A 23758-nucleotide genomic window follows, 5' to 3' on the forward strand; every position below is an offset into this window, starting at 1 on the left:
GAAGAACATAATTTTGATTCTAGTATTGTAGATGCTCTAAGTTTGCATCAAAAAATTATGTAATTATCGTTAAGATAAAAATAAAAACTTGTATTTTTAAGACAAATTTTTTATTAATAGATTCTTTATAAGCTATAAACTTAAAGCACTAGTTAACACAGCCATTATTTTTCGTGTTTGTTTTTGTTGATGTTGTAGTGACCACGTCAGCCGCTGGTATTGTTAGAGCAACTACTTCAACCGCTGGTATTATTGATGTTACATCAACTATTTCAGTACTGGTATTGATGTTATTTATATATACAGAAACAAAAAAAATTGACAGTCGTATTCGACCATTTTTATTCTATATAGATTCCATCCAGTTATAACTTTTGTTTTTTCTTTGATTTTGGCTTGGATGAAATAAATATTAAATACTACATAAACTTTGTTTTGTAAAACCACTGTATTTTGTCTTAATTGTTTTGAATTTATCAAATGGCTGACCATTATATTTTGATCTAGTTGTAACTTGAATATATCAAATTGGTTATGCTTTTTTTTCAAAGAAAAGTGCTAAATATTTCGAGGCTTGTCAAGACGAATTGAAACAATGCAAGTGTATATATATATATATATATATATATATATATATCAGACTGCCTGTTTTTTTAGTTGGATCTCCAAGTTTTTGGAATGCTCCGAATTCTACTTGAGCATCCAAATCTGCAAAAGTTATTTTTCATTGAATCATATGAATCGATTTAGTAATAACGAAATTTCTGGTCTTTTAACTTTAGTGAATCACATGAAATTTTACGGAGACGGAATTGTTAGAGCGGATGTTCCTTTTTGAAGGACAGAATCGAAGTATAGTGTCGAAAGCCTTCGTATTTTAATACACATATTTAATTTATTCGGAGCTATTAGAGCGGGATCCACTTTGAGGAATATGAGTCGAAGCAATAACCAAAGAAACTTTAAACATTTGAGTTTGGTTGAAAGGAAAAAAAGTGCGGATAATATCTATCCTTAAATAGGAATCTGTATTGATATATATATATCAATAAGGTGTACTGGTACTTTCCTACTTCAAAAATCTTTAAATTAATTATTATTTTTATGGAATAAAGAGCTATTTGTTGATATTTGTATTTTAGAAAATGTCATTTCATTAGAAAAAACATCATTTCATTGTTTATAAAAATCATACTAATTTATTTTACATTTTATTGTAAAAAATAATCAAAATTCTCTATTATGAGTACTAAAAACTCAGAAAAATTAAATTTTATTTCGTCGACGTTTTTGGTTAATAAGATTTAATTATTATAATTATAGGTGATGGAAAACAATTTTTCTCTTCAAAAATAACACATTTAACTATTAATTTATTGATTGGGTGTACCAATACACTCAAATTTTTGAGTGTACCATAGAATTTGCCATATATATATATTTGTTCTGCACATTGTTACATATACTAGCTGCCAACACATGTAAATGAGCTAAATCATAGATTACACAACACAAGCATGTTATGCCCATTTATCGTTATCCATTTTCGTGTGGATAGCTTGTGTGTCAGGGGTGATAGAATTTTGACTATTATTTTTTCCATCCTATTCATTTTTCCCGAAAATGTCACTATAAGTTTAGGATTCTATTATCCGAATACAATTTGGATGTGTTTGGATTATATCAAGATATTGTTTTTTAAGAATATCAAGGAATGCTGAAAACGAAAACACGAACATAAGCATTTGAATGAGATTTTGTTGTGATGCATTTGAAAGAGAACGATTTGTTGCGACACCTTTGAAGAAGATTAAATTACTGCAACGCATTTGACAAGCTGGACGCCGCGTGAGTTTAGGTTCCAACTTTCTATAACGTTTGGATAACATAAGGACAAACACAAATCTTTTTAAAAATATTAATGACCATAACATGTTAGAAATAACTAAACTACATTTTTAGTAAAACATAAAGGAAAATAATATTTGAGCAAAAAAATAAAATAATTTAAAGATCTTATTACAACTTTTTTAATTCAGTCTAAAAAACTTTTTTTCAAATATTTATAAATAGTTCAACAAAGACCTACAAATTAATAACTAGATTATTTCACACCATACCATATGAAAGGTGCAAAATGCTGATCGTGGTCTTCAACTTTATGTGACAACAAACAAAACTTGCCTTTGTATACGGTTTATTACTTAGATCAACGATTGTTTAATTATTGTTTCTATATTCCCCTGCTACCACTACTATATAAATTAAAGCCCATTGTGAAGAAAAAAAGCATCCACCAAAGCCAAAGAAAAAGAAAATGGGATCCGAAGCAAACACTCATATCCTTCTTATCTCTTATCCAGCACAAGGACACATAAACCCTCTTCTTAGACTAGCAAAGTGTCTTGCTGCAAAGGGTGCTTCTGTCATCTTCATCACAACAGAGAAAGCTGGCAAAGACATAAGAACTGTTAACAATATCATTGAAAAATCACTCACTTCAATTGGTGATGGTTCTCTTACTTTTGAGTTCTTAGATGATGGTTTAGAAGATGATCATCCTCTTAGAGGAAATCTTTTAGGCTACATAGAACATCTCAAACTTGTTGGAAAACCCTTTGTTTCTCAAATGATCAAGAATCATGCTGATTCAAACAAACCATTTTCATGTATCATAAACAATCCTTTTGTTCCATGGGTTTGTGATGTAGCTGATGAACATGGTATTCCTTCTGCTTTGTTATGGATTCAATCAACTGCTGTTTTTTCTGCTTACTATAACTATTTCCACAAACTGGTACGTTTCCCTTCACAAACAGAACCTTATATTGATGTTCAATTACCTTTTCAAGTTCTTAAATACAATGAAATCCCAGATTTTCTTCATCCTTTTAGTCAATTTCCATTTCTAGGGACACTCATCTTAGAACAGTTTAAGAATTTGTCTAAAGTATTTTGTGTTTTAGTAGAAACCTATGAAGAACTAGAGCATGATTTCATTGACTATATTTCAAAAAAAACAATTTTCGTAAGACCCATTGGTCCATTGTTTCACAATCCAAATATTAAAGGTGCAAAAAATATTCGTGGAGATTTTGTTAAGAGTGATGATTGTAATATTATAGAGTGGCTAAGCACAAAGCCAAAAGGTTCTGTGGTTTATATTTCTTTTGGGTCTATTGTGTACATTCCACAAGAACAAGTGAATGAAATTGCATATGGGTTATTGGATTCTCAAGTATCGTTTTTGTGGGTATTAAAACCACCTTCGGAGGAATTAGGGCTAAAAGAACATAATTTGCCAGATGGGTTCTTAGAGGGAATAAGTGAGAGAGGAAAAGTGGTGAACTGGAGTCCACAAGAAGAAGTACTTGCTCATCCTTCAGTGGCATGCTTCATAACACATTGTGGTTGGAATTCATCAATGGAAGCACTTTCTTTGGGAGTTCCAATGTTGACATTTCCAGCATGGGGTGATCAAGTCACAAATGCAAAGTTCTTGGTAGATGTTTTTGGTGTAGGGATTAGATTGGGTTATGGTATGATTGAAAATAAATTAGTAACAAGAGATGAGGTGAAAAAGTGTTTATTGGAAGCTACAACAGGGGAAAAAGCAGAGGAGTTGAAGAAAAATGCAATGAAGTGGAAGAAGAAGGCGGATGAAGCAGTGGCCATTGGTGGATCCTCTGATCGGAATCTTGATGAATTTATGGAAGACATTCAGAACCGTTGCAATATTTTTTTTGAAGAAGTTAAATTAGTCCACTCAAATTGACACCGGAGATAATAGAACCTGAGATCTTGAGGAAAAACACACTCCCAAGTCTCAAGTCAATACCACCATATCAACCTAAGTGGGTTACAGGAGAACTCTGGCAATATTAATATTGAGAAGATGTAATTTTATTTTTTATTTTTTGAATGATGAAGATGTAATGTAATGTAAAGTTTCAATATGATAATTTGCCCTGTCTTTATTTGTTGCAGAAAATGGACAATTACCACACATTTCACATTTGTATGCAAAATCCAAATAGGATTAAGTTTTGGGTGGCATTTCACATGGGAAAGGCCAATTCTTTCCCACCATGGACAACTTTTGATCAACCATCAGATTTTAGAGTATATTACATGTTACTATATGTCTCTCACACCGGATCTAATCATCTATCCTTTACACCTCATCTCCTTCTTTGTCCAAGTCCAACCACCACCACTAATGTTCATCATCATCTTCAATTTTTTATCATCATCATCCTCATTACTCAAACCCATCCAACATTTTTTCTGCTCAAACCCATTTTAACAAATACCTCATGCATCTAGTGTAAGCCTCTTGTTTGTTCTCTTTCGGCACAAGAAAATAAAAATAAAAAATCTTCATTCAAGTAAAAAGCTACTAGTACAGCAATGGAGTTTTCACTTTTTAGTTCTAGAATCTGATGATTTTTTGCTAAAAAAAACTACTACAACAATGGAGTATTTTTTGAGATCTGGAATCTTATATTCAAATCTACAATGGCTTTAAAAAATAAAAGATATAAGTTTCTTCATTTCCGGTATGAATGATACCAATTCTCAAAACCAAATGCAAAAGCATTAACTGAATTCCTGTCTTTTATGACAGTCATGTATTGATCAAGAAGCAAGAAGCAAGAACTTGTCATTTTGTTGATTTGTAAAATTCTCAAAATAAATTTTACAGATTTTACAAATAAAAAAGAAAGCCACATCTAAATGAAATTATTTGTGTGTTTCTAAATTTCCAGTTCGAAAACAATTAATCTGTACATAAGCATGACCAACTTGGCCAGGAGGTGTGGTGTGGATTGTAGAGGTTGAGGATAAAGGGTGGTGGAAAGGGTAAAAGAAATAATCTAATGCTGGCAGTGTATGATAAGATTGTGTTCTTCAATTAATCTGACGACCAAAATTAACTTTTTTATGGTGGGAAAGGATTCACCTTTCCCATGTGAACACACACCTAAGTTTTGTTAGGAGAGCATAGTAATAATTGTACCATGTAACTCTTTGGACATAACATCATGGAAACATAAATGATTGGGTACTATGATTCGATGATTTGTTGGTATATGGTCCCCGTGTCCCTTGTTTGTAAGTCATTTTGAATAAAAATTCTCTAAATACTCCTTATTAATATTATTAAGTCTAAATACTCATTCCTTAATTTTAAGTGTATTCTAAAAAGGAAAATTCTATGTTGAAGTTATTAAAATGACTTTTCTTGTGAAGTTAACAATATAACATCAAAAGTGTTGTGAGTAACACCCCACTGTTTGTACAGTGACATCAAAAGTTCAGTCCCCTTAGTATCATCAATTCATCAGATTAACAAGAATACACTTAATCTAATTTTATCCTACTTTGTTTTAAGTGTAACACCCCACAAAGTGTAACACTCACATGATATCAGCAACTCTGTTTGCATGTTAAAGATGCCAACGAATAAATAGTACCTGTATTACTATTGATCATTAATCAACAATTTTAAAATGAATCAAACATTAAGATTAAAATTAACTTTTTCAGAAAAGTCAGTTTCATGACTGCACCGTAGAAGCTCCCTTCTAAAAATTCCTTCAAAAAAGTGTGTTTAAATTAAAAAAAAAATTGTCCTTAGGGAAAATTATATACCCCTTATTCATACGTATCTTGAAATATAAAAAGTTAACATTAAGGGAAAATTACAGTCACCTCCAATCAAGTCTATTGAAATCACACTGACACCCCCTCTAGTTTTAAATTTTACATTAATCTCCCTTAAGTTATCATGTAATAGACAAACACATCCCCTCATTATTAACACCGTTTAACTTTTTGTTGATATTTTTCTCACGGTCAGTTTCATCTCATGAACCTTCCCGATCACTGTCAAACAGAAAACTGCCGCCTCCAACAACGGTTGATAACAAACCTCGATCATTGCTTTCACTGCTTCGTCCTCTTTCCATCAACAAACGCAAATGCTAATGCCTTAAATTCCTAATCATGTTTTAGCATTTGTAATGGGTGCTCATTCAACTAATGGTTGACAAGCCTTGACTTAGCCCTTGATTCTCGTGGTGCTATATATATTTGGATCGGTAAAAAATTGTAGTTCGATTATGCGTTGTAATGCATGATCAGTAGCTACAGAGGTTATGCGTTATGCGAAAGAAAGGGCTCCAATTCTTTGCATTTGTGAAGATCAAGAGCCAATGGAGTTTTTGGTTGCTCTTACCAACCAGCAACCATTGTTTGGGAATTCTGATAAGGGATAGTCGATGGAGTAGGATGTTGATGAAAGAAGAAAGATTGATGATGATACGGAGACGGAGTGGTGAACACAACTTATTACCCGCCACCAACATTTCTGTTTGACGGTAGGTTAACGGAAATTAACTGTGTTAATAGTGAAGGGAGGTGATTGTGTATTACAAAAAAACTTAAGGGAGGTTAGTGTATGTTTTTAAACTAAAGGGGGTGTTGGTGTCATTTCAACATATCTTAAGGGAGGTGATTGTAATTTTCCCTAACATTAAATATATCTATTAACAAATGACAATTCACCATTAAAAAAAAACACAAAGGACAATTTGGTAAAACATACATACACTATGACAACTTTATTACTTCACCCAATTTTTTTAATACTCCTGATTTTTTTAAATTAGTCTTATAAAAAGTGATGGTGGAAGTATAAGCTACGAGAGAAATTACGGGTGCATTTACTATTTTTCCATACATACCTCTTATTAAGTATAAGGTCATGCTAACATACACCTGCACATGTTAAGGTATCTACATAAAAAAAAAAGTATTAATTGAGAAAAATTAAATTTCAATCTTTTGTAAAATAAATTGACACATTTTCCGATATAAAATTTCTATCTTTAGTACCTTAACATGTGCCTTTGTGTTAGCATTTCCCTAAAGTATAACTAATTTATCTTGGAGTATAAAAGCTAAAGATAGACACACTAATATACAAAGGGCATTTTAGGAAAATCAATCTGCACAATAGACACATTAAATTCATTAAGCGAAAAAAGAAAAAGGTCGTTATACGTAGGGAGGAGGGAGTACGTGTTTCATAACAAAAGTCATATACTCCATTAAGGGTGTTTGCGGTGCAGTTTGAATCAATTTTAAAGCAAAAAATCTTTCAATTCAAAGATAATATTATATGTTGTTCGGTTCAATTTTCAATGACTAATTTAAGAAAATCGATCTGATCTAATTTAATGCGATTTATTTTGGATTAGTTTTTGGAAAAATGATTATAAATGTACAATAAAATAATCGGTTTGATGCAATGTATAATATATAATATGTTGGAACAAAGGTTCAACTTTTGTGTTAATTAAGAGAATAGAGAGAAAAGAGAATAAATTAGAGAGATTTCTATGAAGGAAAATTAGAGTAGTATATTGCTTTTGAAATCTTTGATTGTTTGCTACATTGTGCATATGTGAGAGACTATGCTATTTATATAGCAATACTTGTTACACAAGTTACTTCATTTACAAACTATCTCATAACAACTTTTTTAACTAACTAAACTACTCCAACAAACTGAATTACACTTCTACCACAATATACTGTTTATAATCGGTTTGATGCACGATAAACTTCGTTTTATTTATTTTGTCGGAATATAATAATCGTTACATTGAATGCATGAGACTAAAGTATTCGTATAGTTTTTACACCAAGTTTCCCAAGCTTTTTCTTTTTTCTACAAAAAATATAGTCTGGGGAAAGAGTATATACTCGTAAAAGAAGATATATGCTTATTTGAAGAAGGATCTCCTGCGGTCCGTTTTGGATTTAGTATATGATGAATATGTGACAGGTTTGCTTTATTCAAAAAAAAAAAAAAGTGACAGGTTTGCTAATAAATTACGTCATTGTCCATTTGCTGTTAGAAAGACGAAGAATTAACATATTTTTTTGACAGAGAAAGGCAATGAAATTAATCATATTGGTCGCGGTCCTTTACCTATTCTTGTGGACTCTATTTTGCCACATTTTCCCTCCCATATGTTTCCTCCTCCAAGAACACGTTAGGTAGGATATGTGGTATTTAATGGTGTTTTAAAAACCGAACCAATCTAAATTTAAAATTGTAAAAAATCGTGCTTGATTTAGGTGTATTTGACCTAATTTTTCACTCAGCCGTTAGGTTTGGTTTGCGGTTTTTGTCTTATCCATCGAACTAACTTTATATATACAATCAACTTTTTTTTTCTTTCTTTTACCAATTAACTTTAGGGTTAATTAAGTTTTTGGTCCCTATAAATATCTACAGTTTTGTTTTTAGTCCCAATAAAAATAAATCACACTTTTAGTCCCTAAGAAATTTTCTGTTAGTGTTTTTGTCCCTGTTAAATTAAAATTTGTTTAATTATACTTAAACTTCTAAAATTTTGAAAGATTTTTTACATACATGTTCATAACATCATAAGACACTCTTTTATAAAATAAAAAAAATAAAAAAAAATTAGTTTTTTAACATGTAATGAATTAAATATGATGAATTTTTCTAAAAGCCAAAATTTCAAGATTATATTAATGAAAATTTGGACCTAATAATAAAATTTTAAGTTACTTTTTTGCGGAGGAACTTTGTATAATATTCTAAGTAAGTATGTGAAAAATATGTTACAAATTTAAAAGTTTAAGCACAATTAAGCAAATTTTAATTTTAGAAGGACTAAAAGTATGTGTTGGTCCCTATTAAATTGAAATTTATTTAATTATACTTAAACTTTTATATTTTTAAATGATTTTTAACAGACATGTTAAGAACATTATAATAATCTCTTTTATAAAAAATTAGAATTTTTTAACATGTAATGAATTAAATATAATTTTTTTAAAACGCCAAAAATTCAAGATAAAACTAACGAAAATTTGGACCTAAAAATAAAATTTTGAGCTAATTTATTGTGGCTGAACCTTTTATAATGTTTTAAACAAGTATGTAAAAAAATCATTAAAAAATTTAAAATTTTAAGCATAATTAAACAAATTTTAATTTAACAGGGACTAAAAACACAAACAGAAAATTTTATAGGGACTAAAAAGTGTGATTTATTTTTATAAGGACTAAAAACAAAACTGCAGATATTTATAGGGACCAAAAACTTAATTAACCCTTAACTTTATACATACCATGTAATCGTTTTCAATCCATTAAAAGTATTTAAATTATTTCTCGATTGTCTCTCCAACTCGACTGCCTCTCCTTAGTGACTCTATCCTAGAGGCTAATATAATCAAAATAGGTCATTCTAACAAATTAGTTAATTGTTGCCGCTAATATAATCAAAATTGTTGACATATTTTTTAAATTGTGTGTTCTCTCGTAAAAAAAAATGAATCAGCCCAAACCTCGTTGGTTTGATTTAGTTTGTTATTCTTTTAAATTGTCAATCAAATTACATGTTTTTTTTAGAGAAATGATATTTGAACATCCATTTTGTGACAACTTACTTTCTCTCTTATACTCACATTATTTTTTACTTTATCTCTCTATTGCTTTGATTTTCATGCAAATACATACTTTTTCTTTATAAATTATGGTTGTTTCATAAGTTGTCAATCAAATAATTTTCAAATAACACTCCTCTTTTTTTTTATTTTTTTATTATAATGATAAAATAACTTTTAATTTAAAATCGAATCAAAGTATATCACGAACACCTCTCGTATTCAATAGAAATTGGGAGGAGGAGCAACACTTACTAGACAGATGTTCAGAAATTTTCTTCGATTTAATTGTATATCGAAGAAGAGCTGAAGTAAGTAATATAGCATCTTTGTTCTAAATTTGCAATAAAAATATATTTTAAAATGGATGCGTTTTAAATTTTAGGGTTAAATATGTTTTTAGTCCCTATAAATATGTCAACTTTTCGTTTTAGTATCTTTAAAATTTTCCTTCAACTTTTAGTCCCTATAAAATTTTCAATCTTCACTTTTGGTCCCTCTTTTAAAGTAAACTCATATCTAGAATTCATAGTTTTTAATAAAATTTTCTATAAAAATTCAAAATATTATAAGAATCATTTCAAAAAAAAATTAGAATTTTTTAAAAAATCATGAATTTAATATGAATTTTTATATTTTTTTACGGTTAAAAATTCATATTTAATTTGTGTTTTGTTAAAAAATTCTAATTTTTTTTAAGAATTTATTTTAGAATATTTTACACATTTCTGTACAATTTTATTAAAAAGTACAAAAATTAAATTAAAAATAGGGACCAAAAGTAGTAATTGAAAATTTCTTAGTCTTTGCAATAACATACATTTAATAAATTTCTCATTCATCTCAAGGGACAGTTTATATATTTTGCTGCCTTCACTCAACCAAGTCCAAAGATAGTAGAAAAAATTGAAGTTGCTGCGCTTCTATCTCCAATACCACACTTGGATCATGTTAGTGCACCTCTGGTGCTTAGATTGGTCAAGATGTAAATTGATCAGGTACTTTTTTTCTGCTTTCTATTGATTTCCACGGTTGAATTAGTAGCTAATTAATACGCAAATTATTACTGGTTTTATCCAGGTGATTCTGAGTTTCTTCTGCATATGTTTATTCATCCAAGTATTTCTAGTCTAGAAAATGTTCACTTTACTGTGATACATGTCTAAGTTGCAGTGACTCAATGTCATCCATTTACACGTTCATGTCTCTCAACAATGGTGTTAATTTTGTGTAGATTACATAAAAATACTCTTGGTAAATATATTCCACTATCAGCAGTGCTTATGTTGTGTATGGCATGCTATATCTTACCAAAGACCTTATATCTTTACAAAGAGCAATGGTAGGTTGACCACCCCATGTGGCATACACCCCTTGTACCAGCAGATGGGTGGAATAAAATTCGGTCACTCATCAAATATATCGAATAATTTCAAAGAGACTGCCTTTTTAACTTCATCTAGAAATTGCTGAACGTACTTTTAAAGTTTTGATATCTTGAAAGCAATGATCATGTTGACTTCATTTTAAGCTTGCAAGCAAAACAAGATCTATATGACCCTATTATCAGTTTTTTCAAGTCGTTTGGGCAATTTAGTAGTATTTAAAGCTTGCTTCCTTCTACTAAGATGAATGTAATATAACAATATATAGGCCCATGTATTATATTTACCCATATTGTCATGTTAAAACATTAAACATACAGTGGAGTCTGTCTACTTTGATCTTCTATTTATAAATATGGTGATAACAGATCCCACTGAATTGGCTTAAAATCTCTTAGGTATTAGTATTTAATTAGTCTTTTGTTTCAAATTGTTATTCTATTGGAACCATAGATTCCTTTTGTTCTTTCTATTCTCAGTTCTTCTCTATAAATCTATATATTGTTAACAAAATTCTCTGTAGAATGGTATTAAAACAGAAGATATAAATTTATCATTGCAATCACACTCTAGAACATAAAGGAAAGTTTATAGAGACAAGAATAGTAATTGAAGTGACTGTAAACTATCTGACATTCAAAATCAGCAGGATCGATAGGTTTGGTAAATCATACATATAACTAGCTTGCAGCACACACTAAAGGAATAACCATCCACACCAGATGTGGTTTATCTTGAAAACTATGGTCATGTTGAGGCTCTGACCGACATCTTGATGCATTTATCCAAGACATTAAGAAACATTGCATTGTTAACATTCAGACGATGTAATATCATTCATTTCATTGTCCTTGTTGCACGTTCAAAACATCTATGCAGTTACATTTGTGTGTTAGCAGTTGTGTTGTGTTTTAAGAATTGTAATAAATTGGCAAGTTATGGAAATGGGGTCATTTGGTTATTTTGGAAGGGAATATCTTGTAAATTTACTAGTGTCAGCGTACTTTACTGGCTAGTTTCTCAGGAACTAATCATGGTTACATGTATGATTCCCTTCCTAATGCTTGTGCCTGATAGATGGTTCTATGTCCAGATATTCTTTGTTCTTAATTTTCAGGTTCTGCCATAGTAGCGAGAAAACTAGGAATTGAGTCGAAGTATTTGAACAAACTTATCGACACCAATAACAATCAATCAAGCTCTCTTTGACTGCTGCATTCCTGTGTGCGTTTTTGGTTTCCTTTTTCTTGGTTCGCATCATCATTTTTTATCACCTTCATATTTTGTTTTCAGTTGTACCTTTGTCTCAACCCCATCCTATCAAGTCGATAAGAAGTGATAATGTTGTCACTTGCAGGTAGAATAAATCGACCAGATCCAAGAGTATAGTCGTCTCCTAAGTAATTATAAGTGACTGACATTATTTCGGCCAGTGAGTTTTTACTTAGGTAACTCAGCCTTGTAATTGTTACTACTCCTCAAACCAATTTTAATGGTGTTATCAGATCTTTGAGAAGCTTGGATCAAAGCTTATTTGATTTTCTAAATAGTTATAAATACTGTCCATTCCCTGTGGATCAAAGCTAGCATATATCTGCTGATTATTCTTGAATGACCTACTTATAATTCCATGATAATATCTTCTTGTTGATTAAGAGCATTAACCATATATATAAAAAATAAAATAAAAAATCAATGACATGTGGTCTAACAACTTCTAAAAGAAGACCTGTGCTCTATTTTATTGGAAAAAAGGACAACAAAATTTACCATATTACACCTTGTGAATGTTTACAACACCACGTTTTTTAATGTCTTCCATAAATGCATCAAGATTCCAATCAGAGGATCCACCAACGGCCACTGCTTCCTCTGCCTCCTTCTTCCACTTCATTGCATTTTTCTTCAACTCCTCTGCTTTTTCCCCTGTTGTTGCTTCCAATAAGCACTTCTTCACCTCATCTCTTGTTACCAACTTGTTTTCCATAAGACTATAACCCAATCTAATCCCTACACCAAAAACATCTATCAAAAACTTTGCATTTGTAAGGTGGTCACCAAATGCTGGAAATGCCAACACTGGAACTCCTGAAGCAATTGCTTCCATCGTTGAATTCCAGCCACAATGTGTCACGAAACATGCCACCGAAGGATGATCAAGTACTTCCTCTTGTGGACTCCACTTCACCACTTTTCCTCACTCACTTGTTTCCTCCAAGAACCCATCAGGCAAATGATCATGGTGTTTTTTCGCCCACAAAAATTTGACTTTAGAATTTAATAACCCAAATGCAATTTCATGAGATGTAAACAACAGAACCTGTTGGCTTTGTGTGTAGCCACTCTATAATACTACAATCATCATCGCTCTTAACAAAATCACCTCGAATATTGCTTGCTGCTTTTATTGTTGGGTTCTTGAACAGAGGACCAATGGGTCTAATGAGGACTGATTTTTTGGAAAGATAATCGATGAAATCATGCTCTAGTTCTTCATAGGTATCCGCTAATACACAAAATATTTTGGACAAGTTATTCATATGTGACGTGATGAGTGTCCCTAGAATTGGATAGGGATTAAAAGGATGTGTTAAATCTGGGATTTCATTGTATTTAAGGACTATAAAAGGCAAATGAACATCAATATAAGGTTCTGTTTCTGAAGGAAAAGGTACAAGTTTGTGGACATAGTTATAGTAAGTGGCGAAAACAGCACTAGAATTATTCCATGATAAAGCAGAAGGAATGTCATGTTCAAAAGCTACATCGCAAACCCATGGAAGAAAAGGATTGTATATGATACATGAAATTGGTTTACTTGAATCAGCATGATTCTTGATCATTTTAGAAAAAAAAACTGCCTCCCAACAAGCTCAAGCTCTGCATGGTCAATGGAACCATCATCTAGTAAACAATGATCAAAGAACTCGAAAGTGAGGCAACCATCGCCTATTGGAGTTGCTAATTTGTTGGTGATTCGCATGTCTTTGCCTGCTTTCTCTGTTGTAGTAAAGATGACAGAGGCACCCTTTGCAGCAAGACATTTTCCTAGTCTAAGAAGAGGGTTTATGTGTCCTTGTGCTGGAAAAGAAACAAGTAGGATATGAAGGGGAACTTCGGATCCCATTTTTCCTTTTCTTTTTCACAGTTGGAGAAATGTATGGCAGGATAAATAACCTGGGGCAGAGGCATGAGCCCTTGCCATGTTTTTCATATGGCATGGAGTACATATGTAGTGTAAGATTAGAGTTCCTCTTACATGTGTAAATGGCCTCTCGAATTTTCCAAGACATGTGTATATGACCTTGGGATATGGTTTTCAACACAATGATTTGAGCATCTACATGTATAACGGGAAATGTGTTTTTTTAAACAATTAGTATTTACACTTCCTAATGAAATATAGACTAAAACTAGTTCCCTACAAATAAAATAAACTAAAACTGGTTTGTATAACGAGGAGTTTTTTTAATTAAATTAAAAAGATAATATTTTCTACTTCCTATCTAAACTAAAACTCGCTAACATAATGATGTGCTAGTATTAGGAACTATAAGAACACTTAGAAAGATACAATGTCATTGCAATTTGAATACTTAAGTTTAAGACCACTACCCAAACAACCAAGAAAATAAAAGCAGGTTGAATACTTCCCGTATGCACTATTATACCCAAAAAAAAAAAAAATTGCATCACATGGACAGAATGATTTGAGTAAAATACGCAGTCTCATATTGTGCAAACACGACACCAATTTTGACAGCCACTTCTCCAAAAATGAAAAGCATTTACATTATTTTTTGAAACGGTCAATGTTCGTATGTTATGTTAATGGTTAATTTGTTAGTTTTTGATGAAGGTGGGAAGCGGACCTGAAATCACCCTTATCAATCCACATGTTACCTCTTTCACCACAGCCACCAAACCAATCATATCATATAATTGTAAACACAAATTGTTCACTAGGTAATTAGGATTTTTGCTTTACATCAATATTACTTTTATAACTATGAAACAAAGTTACGATAAAATAACAGAAATGCCTCAATAATTAATGATATATGCTAACAGTATGGTAATGGCAAAGAAAATAGTATATAAAGGTACAGAAGTAATAACCTTCATATCAGTGGTGCACTCCATCCTTTCTACATCTTCACTGAGAATTTTTAACCTTTTTCCTCTATCATTCAATGGTTTGGAATCTATTTTTCCAAACAATGGTTTTAACTTCAACCAATCAATTAGTAGCAAACTAAGACAGTAAATACTTCTGTGGGATTTATCATCATCATATTTACAGACACAAGATCAAAGTGGACGGACTCCACTGTATGTTTAATGAATCTATAAATAGTTATATTACATTCATCGTAATGGAAGGAAGCAAGTTTTAAATACTACTAAATTTCCCCATTGACTTGAAGAAACTGATGATAGGGTCATAAAGATCTTGTTTTGCTTGCAAGCTTAAAATGAAGTCAATGTGACCATAGTTTTCAAGATAAACCACCTCAGGTGTGGATGGCAGTTCCTTGAGTGTGTGCTGGAAATCAGTTACATCTGCTAAAGCATCGTTTCCCCCATAAGCCATCAACAAAGGCAATGATCTGGGTATGCGGCTAAGGTCAAATTTTGGTGGTTTGAAATTGCCATACTCTATCAGATTTTTAAGCTTTCCATAATCGTACTTGGAGAAGGTGCCTTTGCGGATCACTGGAGAACATATGATGAGGTCATCAGAGACATAACCATTAACAAGAATAATAGCACGTCAATACTGATTTCTAAACCATCATACACAAAATGAAAGCTGGCTAGCCAAAGCAAATAACACAGTAAAAGTGGATAACCAAACTCCAAATGTCCTTCTAGCAATTTATGAATAGAGTTTAAAAGACAGTCTGGTGGAAATAATTAGGTATTCAATGAACAGAAGAATTTTGTTCCACTTCCACCCATATGCTGATTCATCAACCAGTAATTAATGGCAATTACTAACTAGTAACTTATCTTCGTACAAATATGGTCCTTGGCAAGATAAAGCATGTCATAAACAACATAAGCATACATATCATGCTGATAATGAAATATATTTACCAAGAGAAAAAGAAACTACAGCGGAGCATGTTTAGATAATCTACTGGCAAGTTTGTACCTAGAAATGACATTATAGGAAATCAATTGATACATCCTCCTCTCCTAAACACATAGTTGCAAGGATTTAAAAGATATGCATTGTCGGTGTAAATCAGTTTTATTTGACATTCAATAAATTTACTATTTGGCCACATCACCCCATTTTAATAACTGCATTTTGAAATTGACGGAATGACATGGAAAAAAAGAGACCTCTCATTGGATGTTAGTGTAAAACTAATTACTAAGGTGGACATGTAGTAGACGATAATAGAATAAGCAAACTGGTACTAAGGTTGTCATGTAGAATAGAAAATGTAAAACTTTGTCTTTAAAGTTCAGACCTACTGAACATTATTACTTCCCCCAGCCCCCGTCCCTACAAAGTCCAATTTAAGGCTGCCTCATATCATACAAACGTTATAACATTATCAAACATGATCAAAGGTAAATTTGTGATGGTAACAATCAGTAGTAGAATTCATAAATATGAGCAACAACATCAAACTACTATAGCTATCTGTACCACTGCTAATTGAAAACAGCCCCAGTGAATAGTCAGAAAAGTCACAAAAATTCTCACATAAAGAAACCAATTAAAGATGACAGAATATGGAACATACTCTGGAAAAGGTGGTTCAAGTTTTTGGAGGATGATGGGTGAGGTTCTTGTTCAAGATAATAAGCCACGCGTGACTCGTTGAAGCAACAATTCTTTCCTGTAATTTAATTTAATGTCATGAGAAGAAGCAGTAACAAAAAAAGAAAGCAAAACAAGAAATATTGCATAATTATTGATACATGCAGAATTGCCAAAAGGATTCCTAAGTTATTGATTCAAATGAGAGAGGAAGGTTTGTGAATCATGCTTAGGCAACCTATGAAGCACGGACACCTCTAGGACTAGGCGTGTCGCGGTGTCCGACACTCCCATGACACTCGTATGACACGCGTCGGACAACTAAGACCGGTGTCCTAAATAAAATTGTTTTTTTCTTTGCTTCGACACTCCTAGACCGGTGTCCGACACCTATAACACTCACACGAGCCATGTCAGACAACTCAAACAAATGTCTGAAACATTTTTTTTCTCTTGGTTCTACACACCGTAGATACAAGAGTTGCATATGTGTTGAGAAATGTTGATCAATTACGGGGTTATAGAAATTAAAGTTGATTACAACGTTTTTAGCTTTTTTGATAGTAGAAGAATAAATAAAGGTCAAATACTATGGTATCTTGTTTTAGAACTTTTTTCAATGAAATAAACTGCTCAAGTTAAATTCTTATGTATGAATTTTGATTTTCGTTTTAGAGATAAATAAATTAATATATGTGTAGCGGTGATGGTGTCCTATATTTTTTACATCAATAATAGGATCTTGTGCACAATTCAGATCAGAGAGGGTGAGTAGGACCGCAAAATCGTAAGATTTTTTACTTTTAAATCTAGATCATGATCAAGACAATGTGTTCGTAATTGCAATGGCATTCATGAAAGACAAAAGGCATTATGAGAAGAGTATAATTTAGATTGGAAAGTTAAGCACTATAAAAACAAAAAAATGGAATTCTACAAAGACTAGCATGATGTGAACTCAGTCAACTCCTTCTAAACACAGACATACATACAGAGCTAGTGTGAGAGACATGAACCTGTAATGGATGACAGCATGTCACTGCAACTTAGACGAGTATCACATAAGGAAATCAAGAGATTGGTTTCCCAATCGCTGAAAATGAGTTAAGAAAAATACCCCGTTAAAATTTGGTAAGCTGGAAATACATGGATCAACATATGCAAAAGAAAAGGGGAAAAACAGGACAGAACGAAAACTGGAACCTTTTGAAATTCAGCTGATGAACACCCATTGTAGAAATCATCTGAACAAAAACAGCAATCATTTTCATATTACATATCAACTTTAACAGTTAAAGAAAACAGAAACTATAAAGCAACAACAAATACCTGATCAATGTGCATCTTTTCCATTCTTAGTACCAAAGGTGCACTAATATGATCCAAGTATGAAATTGGAGACAGAAGAGCTGCAGCTTCAACCTTTTTTACTATATCCGGTTGAGTGAAGGCAGCAAAAGATATAATTGTCCCCTAAGATGGATAAGATGTTTCTAAAATGTAAGCTATGGAAAATGCTGGTAGAATGTGAAAAGGATGATTTACAGGAAGCATAAATACCTGTGAATGCCCAACTACAAATAACTTTGAGTTTGTCACTGAATTAATATAATTGATCATTTCCGCAAGATCATACAGGGCTAATTCTTGCCAGCTCCAATCCCAAAAATGCTACAAAAGGACAAATGCTAAATTAGTCATGCTCATCAGTTTTATTTTGGTAAAAATGAGGGGCCAAAGCACAAGTCACATCGTATCACTTTAGTCATGTTACAACAAACATGTAAAGTGTATAAAAAAACTCTGACTAGAATTCTTCGACAATGGTAGATATTAATAATATAAAAACGTTTGAACCTTATCAATATACAGCTAAAAATGACATAATGAACCAACTGCTCAAGATCAAACAATAGCAATGATCTACCGAATAAAGCATTTCTTCTTTGTCCATTCTGTTCTCCCTTTTTGCGATCATCATAAGTAATTCTTATAATATCAGAGGTAATAATGATGATCTACCGAATGAAGCATTCCTTCTTTGTCCATTCTGTTCAACCTTTTCAAACTAGTGCTGAAAATCAGCAGAGTCTATACTAAAATACTTCAATAGTGCTAATTAATATAAGTGAAAAAAGTTGGTGAAAACATTCAGAGGTGCCGTGTCAAAACTCAAAAATATAAGATCACATACTAGCTTTCTCTAGTGTGACCTCATTTCTATTAGCAAATGGCAATTGTTTCCCTTAATAAATTTAGAACTTGTAGTATAAATATGAGTGATGATATCTGTACAACTATTTTGTGACAACTTTTGGGACAACCTTTTTTTCTCTTCTTTTGGGACAAAAACAATAGAGATAAAGAGGGGAAGAGAGAGAGAGAGAGAGAGTTGTCTCAAAATTTGTCCCAAAATGGTTGTACAAATATCATTTCTCTAAAAATATTTTCAAACATTACCAAATGAAAGTTTAATTGTTGATTTCATAACTTTAAAATTTCAGCAATGAAGTTTCAAATTCATTTTGCAATTTTGTGGAAAAAGAAGAAAACTAATTCAATATTTCTCCCATATGTTACAATTGAAGAAAAAAAAAAACTATCACACATCTGCCACTCAGTGAGTTTTATAACATGAAGGATAAAGCAAACTGCTCACCTTATTCTTCTCTGATAAAGATTTATGCCCATGGCTCCAACGTGTTCCACGCACATTTCCTACCCAAACATCAAAACCTTGATCGGCAAGGATGAAGCCCAATGACTGTTCTGGTGTATTTAGAAACCATGCATCACCTGCCTGATTGTATCAAATTGCACAACAAAAGACAAAAAACAATGTTGAGATTCAGTCAATTAGTTTCAAACTATAAAAGGAATTTCACAATTCACACTAAAAAGAGTTAAAAACTCCACTTCCCCTAAAAAATGACAGAATATAGTACAAATTATTGCATACAAAGTGAATTTTGAACACCAATTCAAACACTGTCCAGAACTCTGTAAATATTAGTAGTGTCAAATTGATTTTGAATTAATTGATTTGTAAAATTGATTCTAGTCAAAGGTAAAATGAATGGAAAGTGATTTATGTTTGGATACATTCATGTAAAGTGGGTTTAACGATAAATTCAATGGTAAAAATCAATTATAGAGACAAAAGCTTCAAATTCTAGGCTGAAGTTAGAATCAATTATGAGGCAAAACCAATTCTACTTGAGAACATCCAAACATGTCATAGTCAAATTCTTCACCTTGAGAATCAATTTTGTACCCTCCAAAAGTAGATCCAAACATACACTCAAGGGAGCTAGTTAAAAAATCTTGAAACATCCCACATTGAAATAGCAAGATATCAATGCCTTATTATACTTATACACTATGAAGCACATACACACACATGGACACTGACATGTGGACACCTATAATAATTTGAGAAAATAACGTAACTCACATGTGTTGATGTCAGACATCGGACACATCTTATATTAGAAGTGTCGGTGCTACAAAGATTATTATATAAAATTAAAAAAATTAAGAGCAGACAATGAAGTAAGTTAGTGCTAACCATGAAGAGGCCATGGAGAAGCAGAACTGGAGGACCTCGTTGTTGTTGTTGAGCAGAATAACGAATACGCGCAGAAGAAGAAGAAGAAGACACGCGCTGAAGACCTAACAAGAAACCATCCTTTGTTTCAATCTGAAAGTAATACAAAAATTAAAAGCGCCAATTAACAAGAAAACAGAAAGATATGAATTAGAAAAAGGATAATATTGAAGAAAAGTAGTAAATGTATACCACAAATTCGGAGCAAGGGTAACCGGCTGGAAGAATGAGTTCATCACAGAGAGTTGGTTGTTGTTTGGGGGGTGCGCTGCCGCCGTCGAAAGAGTGAGCGATGATTCCGAAGGATAAGAGTATGGCAATTGTCATCAACCAAACACTCCCCATCCCCCAAGTTCTCTTTGATGATGATGATGGTGGCAACACTCATCATTTGTAATCTAATTTATACTATCGGGTTCGATAGATTATCCATCGCTCCAACGCGCCACAATTGGCGCGTGTTCTGTAAAGCTACTAACTGTTTACTGTTAGGTGGTTGTTATCGTTTTGCTTGCTCAGATCTATATTTTACTTTGGGGTTACGTTTGGATGTTCTGATAGGAAAAGAAGGAAAAATGTCTTCAAATGAAAAGTTTAATTTTTCGTGTTAAAACCAAATTTGTTTTAGATGTTGGTAAAAATTAGTCATTTTATTTATTTATTTTTGGTAACGTCATTTTATTTATTTGAAACAATGCTAAAAATTTTGTTAATCTGTCTGTTTATTTATTCTTTTCATAATAAAAATTATATTATTTATTTGAAACAATGCTAAAAAATTAAATGAATAGAGTACTACCAACACAAAATGAGTCTACCATGAAACTATACTTTTTTACAACATGTGAATTAAGTTTAAATTTTGGAAGTGTATACTCCCTCTCTCTCGCTAATTATAATCAAATTAACTTTTTAGGTTCATTCAATCAATGATGTATGTGGTCTATAATATAAATCAAATACATCATTAACTGAATGAACCTAAAAAGTCAAATTGACTTATAATTAAGAACGGAAGGAGTATGTATTTTGTATTTGATATGTCTTGAATATGATTATCGAGAGAATTTAAAGGAAATAAAAAATAATTGGAGTACTATTTTGAATGATGCTTAACATGAAGTAATGAAATCAAAGTTATTTGATTAAATTGTATTTACTCAATATTTTATCCAATATTATTGGATACTTTTATTGAGAAAAATTAGTTTATTATAGAGTAGTATGATTTAATTATAGACCTAAATGTATATCTAAATGGTCAAAGAAATACGATTAGTAATTTAGTATAATTATAGATTAGTATGATTAATATGATTTAATTACATGAGAAAAGGAAAGAAAGAAAAGGACTACATCCATACAAAAGACCGATAAGAGCATCAACTAAGGTTGAGGATAATCTACAAGAGGCTCTTGAAGCAAAATCAAATGACATGAGTTACTAGCTCACATTTTTGTTAGAACACCCACACAGCACATTCACTTCACAAATGAAACTGAGACGGTCTCCCTTAACAAGTTGAACCACGTGTAACAAACCCAAAAAAAACACTCGCAATTTGTTTGTAATGATGTAATTGGGTAGAATGGAATGTGATATGTTCGGTTAGAACGGTTGAGTCGCAACGGTGGAAAAGAATGTTCCGATGATCGGGAACAGCTTCTGGTATGGTGGCGATGAGTCTTCTGCGGTAGAACGAAAGGTGCCTGCAGGCACGTCAGCACTCTGACGCTCAAGTCAGTAATGGAACTGAAAGAGAGGATGTAAGAAGTGTTGTGTACCTTGAGGGTGAAACAAGTTCACCCTTATATAGGCGGGCTCGTGGCATAACCGTCTCCGTGTTATGCGGCGTGTGATTAGGAGCATGGAAAGACAAGTGTAGCGTGATCCCGACGAGGAGGCGTGCTCCGGTGTGACACGGTGCAGGCAAGTTGGTGTGCTCCCTTAAATGTGTAGCCTTAAGGCGGCGTATTATTGTACATATTTAGCCGTGTGAGTCGTCTTGTGACCGGTCCATAACATAATGAAAAATAAAATGGTAGATTATAAGTTTTCATTTTTTGTATAATCGAGTTGGACATGATGAGATCCATGCCATCTAAGTTTTGGTGTAATGTATTTTTATTTTTTTTGGTCAGATTGGTGTAATGTATTCTAATTCTATATAGTATATATTTTATTGTTTATATATGAATAAATATGTAATAAAAAGTTATAATATAAATATTTTATTGATACCTTCAATCCACTTTGCAAACAATATAATAAATATTTTGTTGATAAAAAAAATATTGTAATATTCAAGACGCCTTTTTATTTTATTTTATTTTGGGTTGTCCAAAACGCCTCCTTAATTTCCTCTATTTTCATCCATGCATTTAATTTCCCCTAAAACGTCCCTAATCACTTCAAACACACTAAAAAAAATACCTCGTGAACGGGATGAGTTTGTTTCATGTACTGTATTTTTAATGCACATTCAAAACAGTTGTTGGAGGAAGTTTCATTGGACACAAGTGGACAATGCATACATAGTTGCTAGTAGAAATGGTTTCGGCCTTGCTCTGGGTCAAACATGAATTTTCCCTAATTAAGTTATTTATTTTTAATTAAATAAATAAGTGGTAATTACCCACTAAGTGCACATAGTGGTAATTATCCATTAATTAGAAAATGGTCTTTATTATCCCCGTGAGCTTAGCTCAGTTGGTAGGGATATTGCATTTTATATGCAGGGGCTGGGGTTCGAACCCCAGACACCCCACTTCTCCACAATTAAACTGTGTGAGCTCTAGCCACTAGGCTACTTGACCAAAAAAAAAGAAAATGGTCTTTATTCTTTCCCTTAAATTTAGTAACTGCCCATTATGATTGAGTGGAGGAGCAGTTTTGTTTTGCACGTTCAGTAACTTCTTGATGGCAGAAGTTATATAAAGGAGTGGAGTTCATTTGTTTTGGTTCCCTAAGCCTAACATCTCTATTCAAAAGACTTACACCATCAAAGTGAGATTGTGGAAGGTTTAGAAGAGCCTCAACTTCTTCAAGCAGGAGCAATGGCTGGAGGTATGCCTTGATCCTTTAATTTAAGTTTCCGCTGTTTAAGTAGTTATTTCTTTTGTTCTTTATGAAATAACTTACAAAACAGTGAAAAAAGTTTTTTTTTTTTTGTTAGGGTTCGAACCCAAACCTTACATATATTATGCATTGTCCCTAACAATTGAACTACGAGGACAGTGAAAATAGAATTAAGTTAATGTAAACCGATTCGTCTACTTTTCTTTTTGAGAGGGTTGTCTACTATATTTACATGTCTTTTTGAGAGGTCATCCTAACTGATAATAAAGGTACATATAAATTGATAATAACAAAAAAAAGTTTATCCTCCCTTCAAAAAAAAAAAGTTTATCCTATCTGTCTTTGGAGCACCGGTTAAGAAAACTAAAAAAGAAAATTACTATCAAACAAGAATTTTTTTATAAATTGATTAC

The 23758-nt window shown here is 32.2% G+C and overlaps 2 protein-coding genes, 1 long non-coding RNA gene and 1 pseudogene across 3 annotated transcripts; 2 read left to right on the forward strand and 2 right to left on the reverse strand.

The window, feature by feature from the left end:
• Nucleotides 1-2178: 2178 nt before the first annotated feature.
• Nucleotides 2179-4004, forward strand: LOC25485391 (putative UDP-glucose glucosyltransferase). The gene has a single exon (XM_013614586.3). It carries the CDS (start codon nucleotides 2318-2320, stop codon nucleotides 3773-3775), a length of 1458 nt encoding a protein of 485 aa, XP_013470040.1. The 5' UTR covers nucleotides 2179-2317; the 3' UTR covers nucleotides 3776-4004.
• A 6339-nt stretch (nucleotides 4005-10343) lies between these two features.
• On the forward strand, nucleotides 10344-11350 carry LOC112416765 (uncharacterized). Its single transcript, XR_003007187.2, has 2 exons — nucleotides 10344-10493; nucleotides 10576-11350. It is a non-coding gene; the product is annotated as an uncharacterized lncRNA (long non-coding RNA).
• Nucleotides 11351-12236: 886 nt separating this feature from the next.
• LOC25485393 (gallate 1-beta-glucosyltransferase-like) lies at nucleotides 12237-14316 on the reverse strand (annotated as a pseudogene).
• A 595-nt stretch (nucleotides 14317-14911) lies between these two features.
• Nucleotides 14912-20736, reverse strand: LOC25485394 (triacylglycerol lipase 1). The gene is made up of 9 exons (XM_013614590.3): nucleotides 20459-20736; nucleotides 20228-20359; nucleotides 19319-19459; nucleotides 18220-18330; nucleotides 17989-18132; nucleotides 17863-17903; nucleotides 17676-17752; nucleotides 16643-16738; nucleotides 14912-15596 (listed from the first exon to the last, which is right to left on the reverse strand). Exons 1-9 carry the CDS (start codon nucleotides 20609-20611, stop codon nucleotides 15274-15276), a joined length of 1218 nt encoding a protein of 405 aa, XP_013470044.1. The 5' UTR covers nucleotides 20612-20736; the 3' UTR covers nucleotides 14912-15273.
• Nucleotides 20737-23758: the final 3022 nt, after the last annotated feature.

Source organism: Medicago truncatula, chromosome 1, assembly GCF_003473485.1.
Source record: "Medicago truncatula cultivar Jemalong A17 chromosome 1, MtrunA17r5.0-ANR, whole genome shotgun sequence".
Taxonomy (NCBI): domain Eukaryota; kingdom Viridiplantae; phylum Streptophyta; class Magnoliopsida; order Fabales; family Fabaceae; genus Medicago; species Medicago truncatula.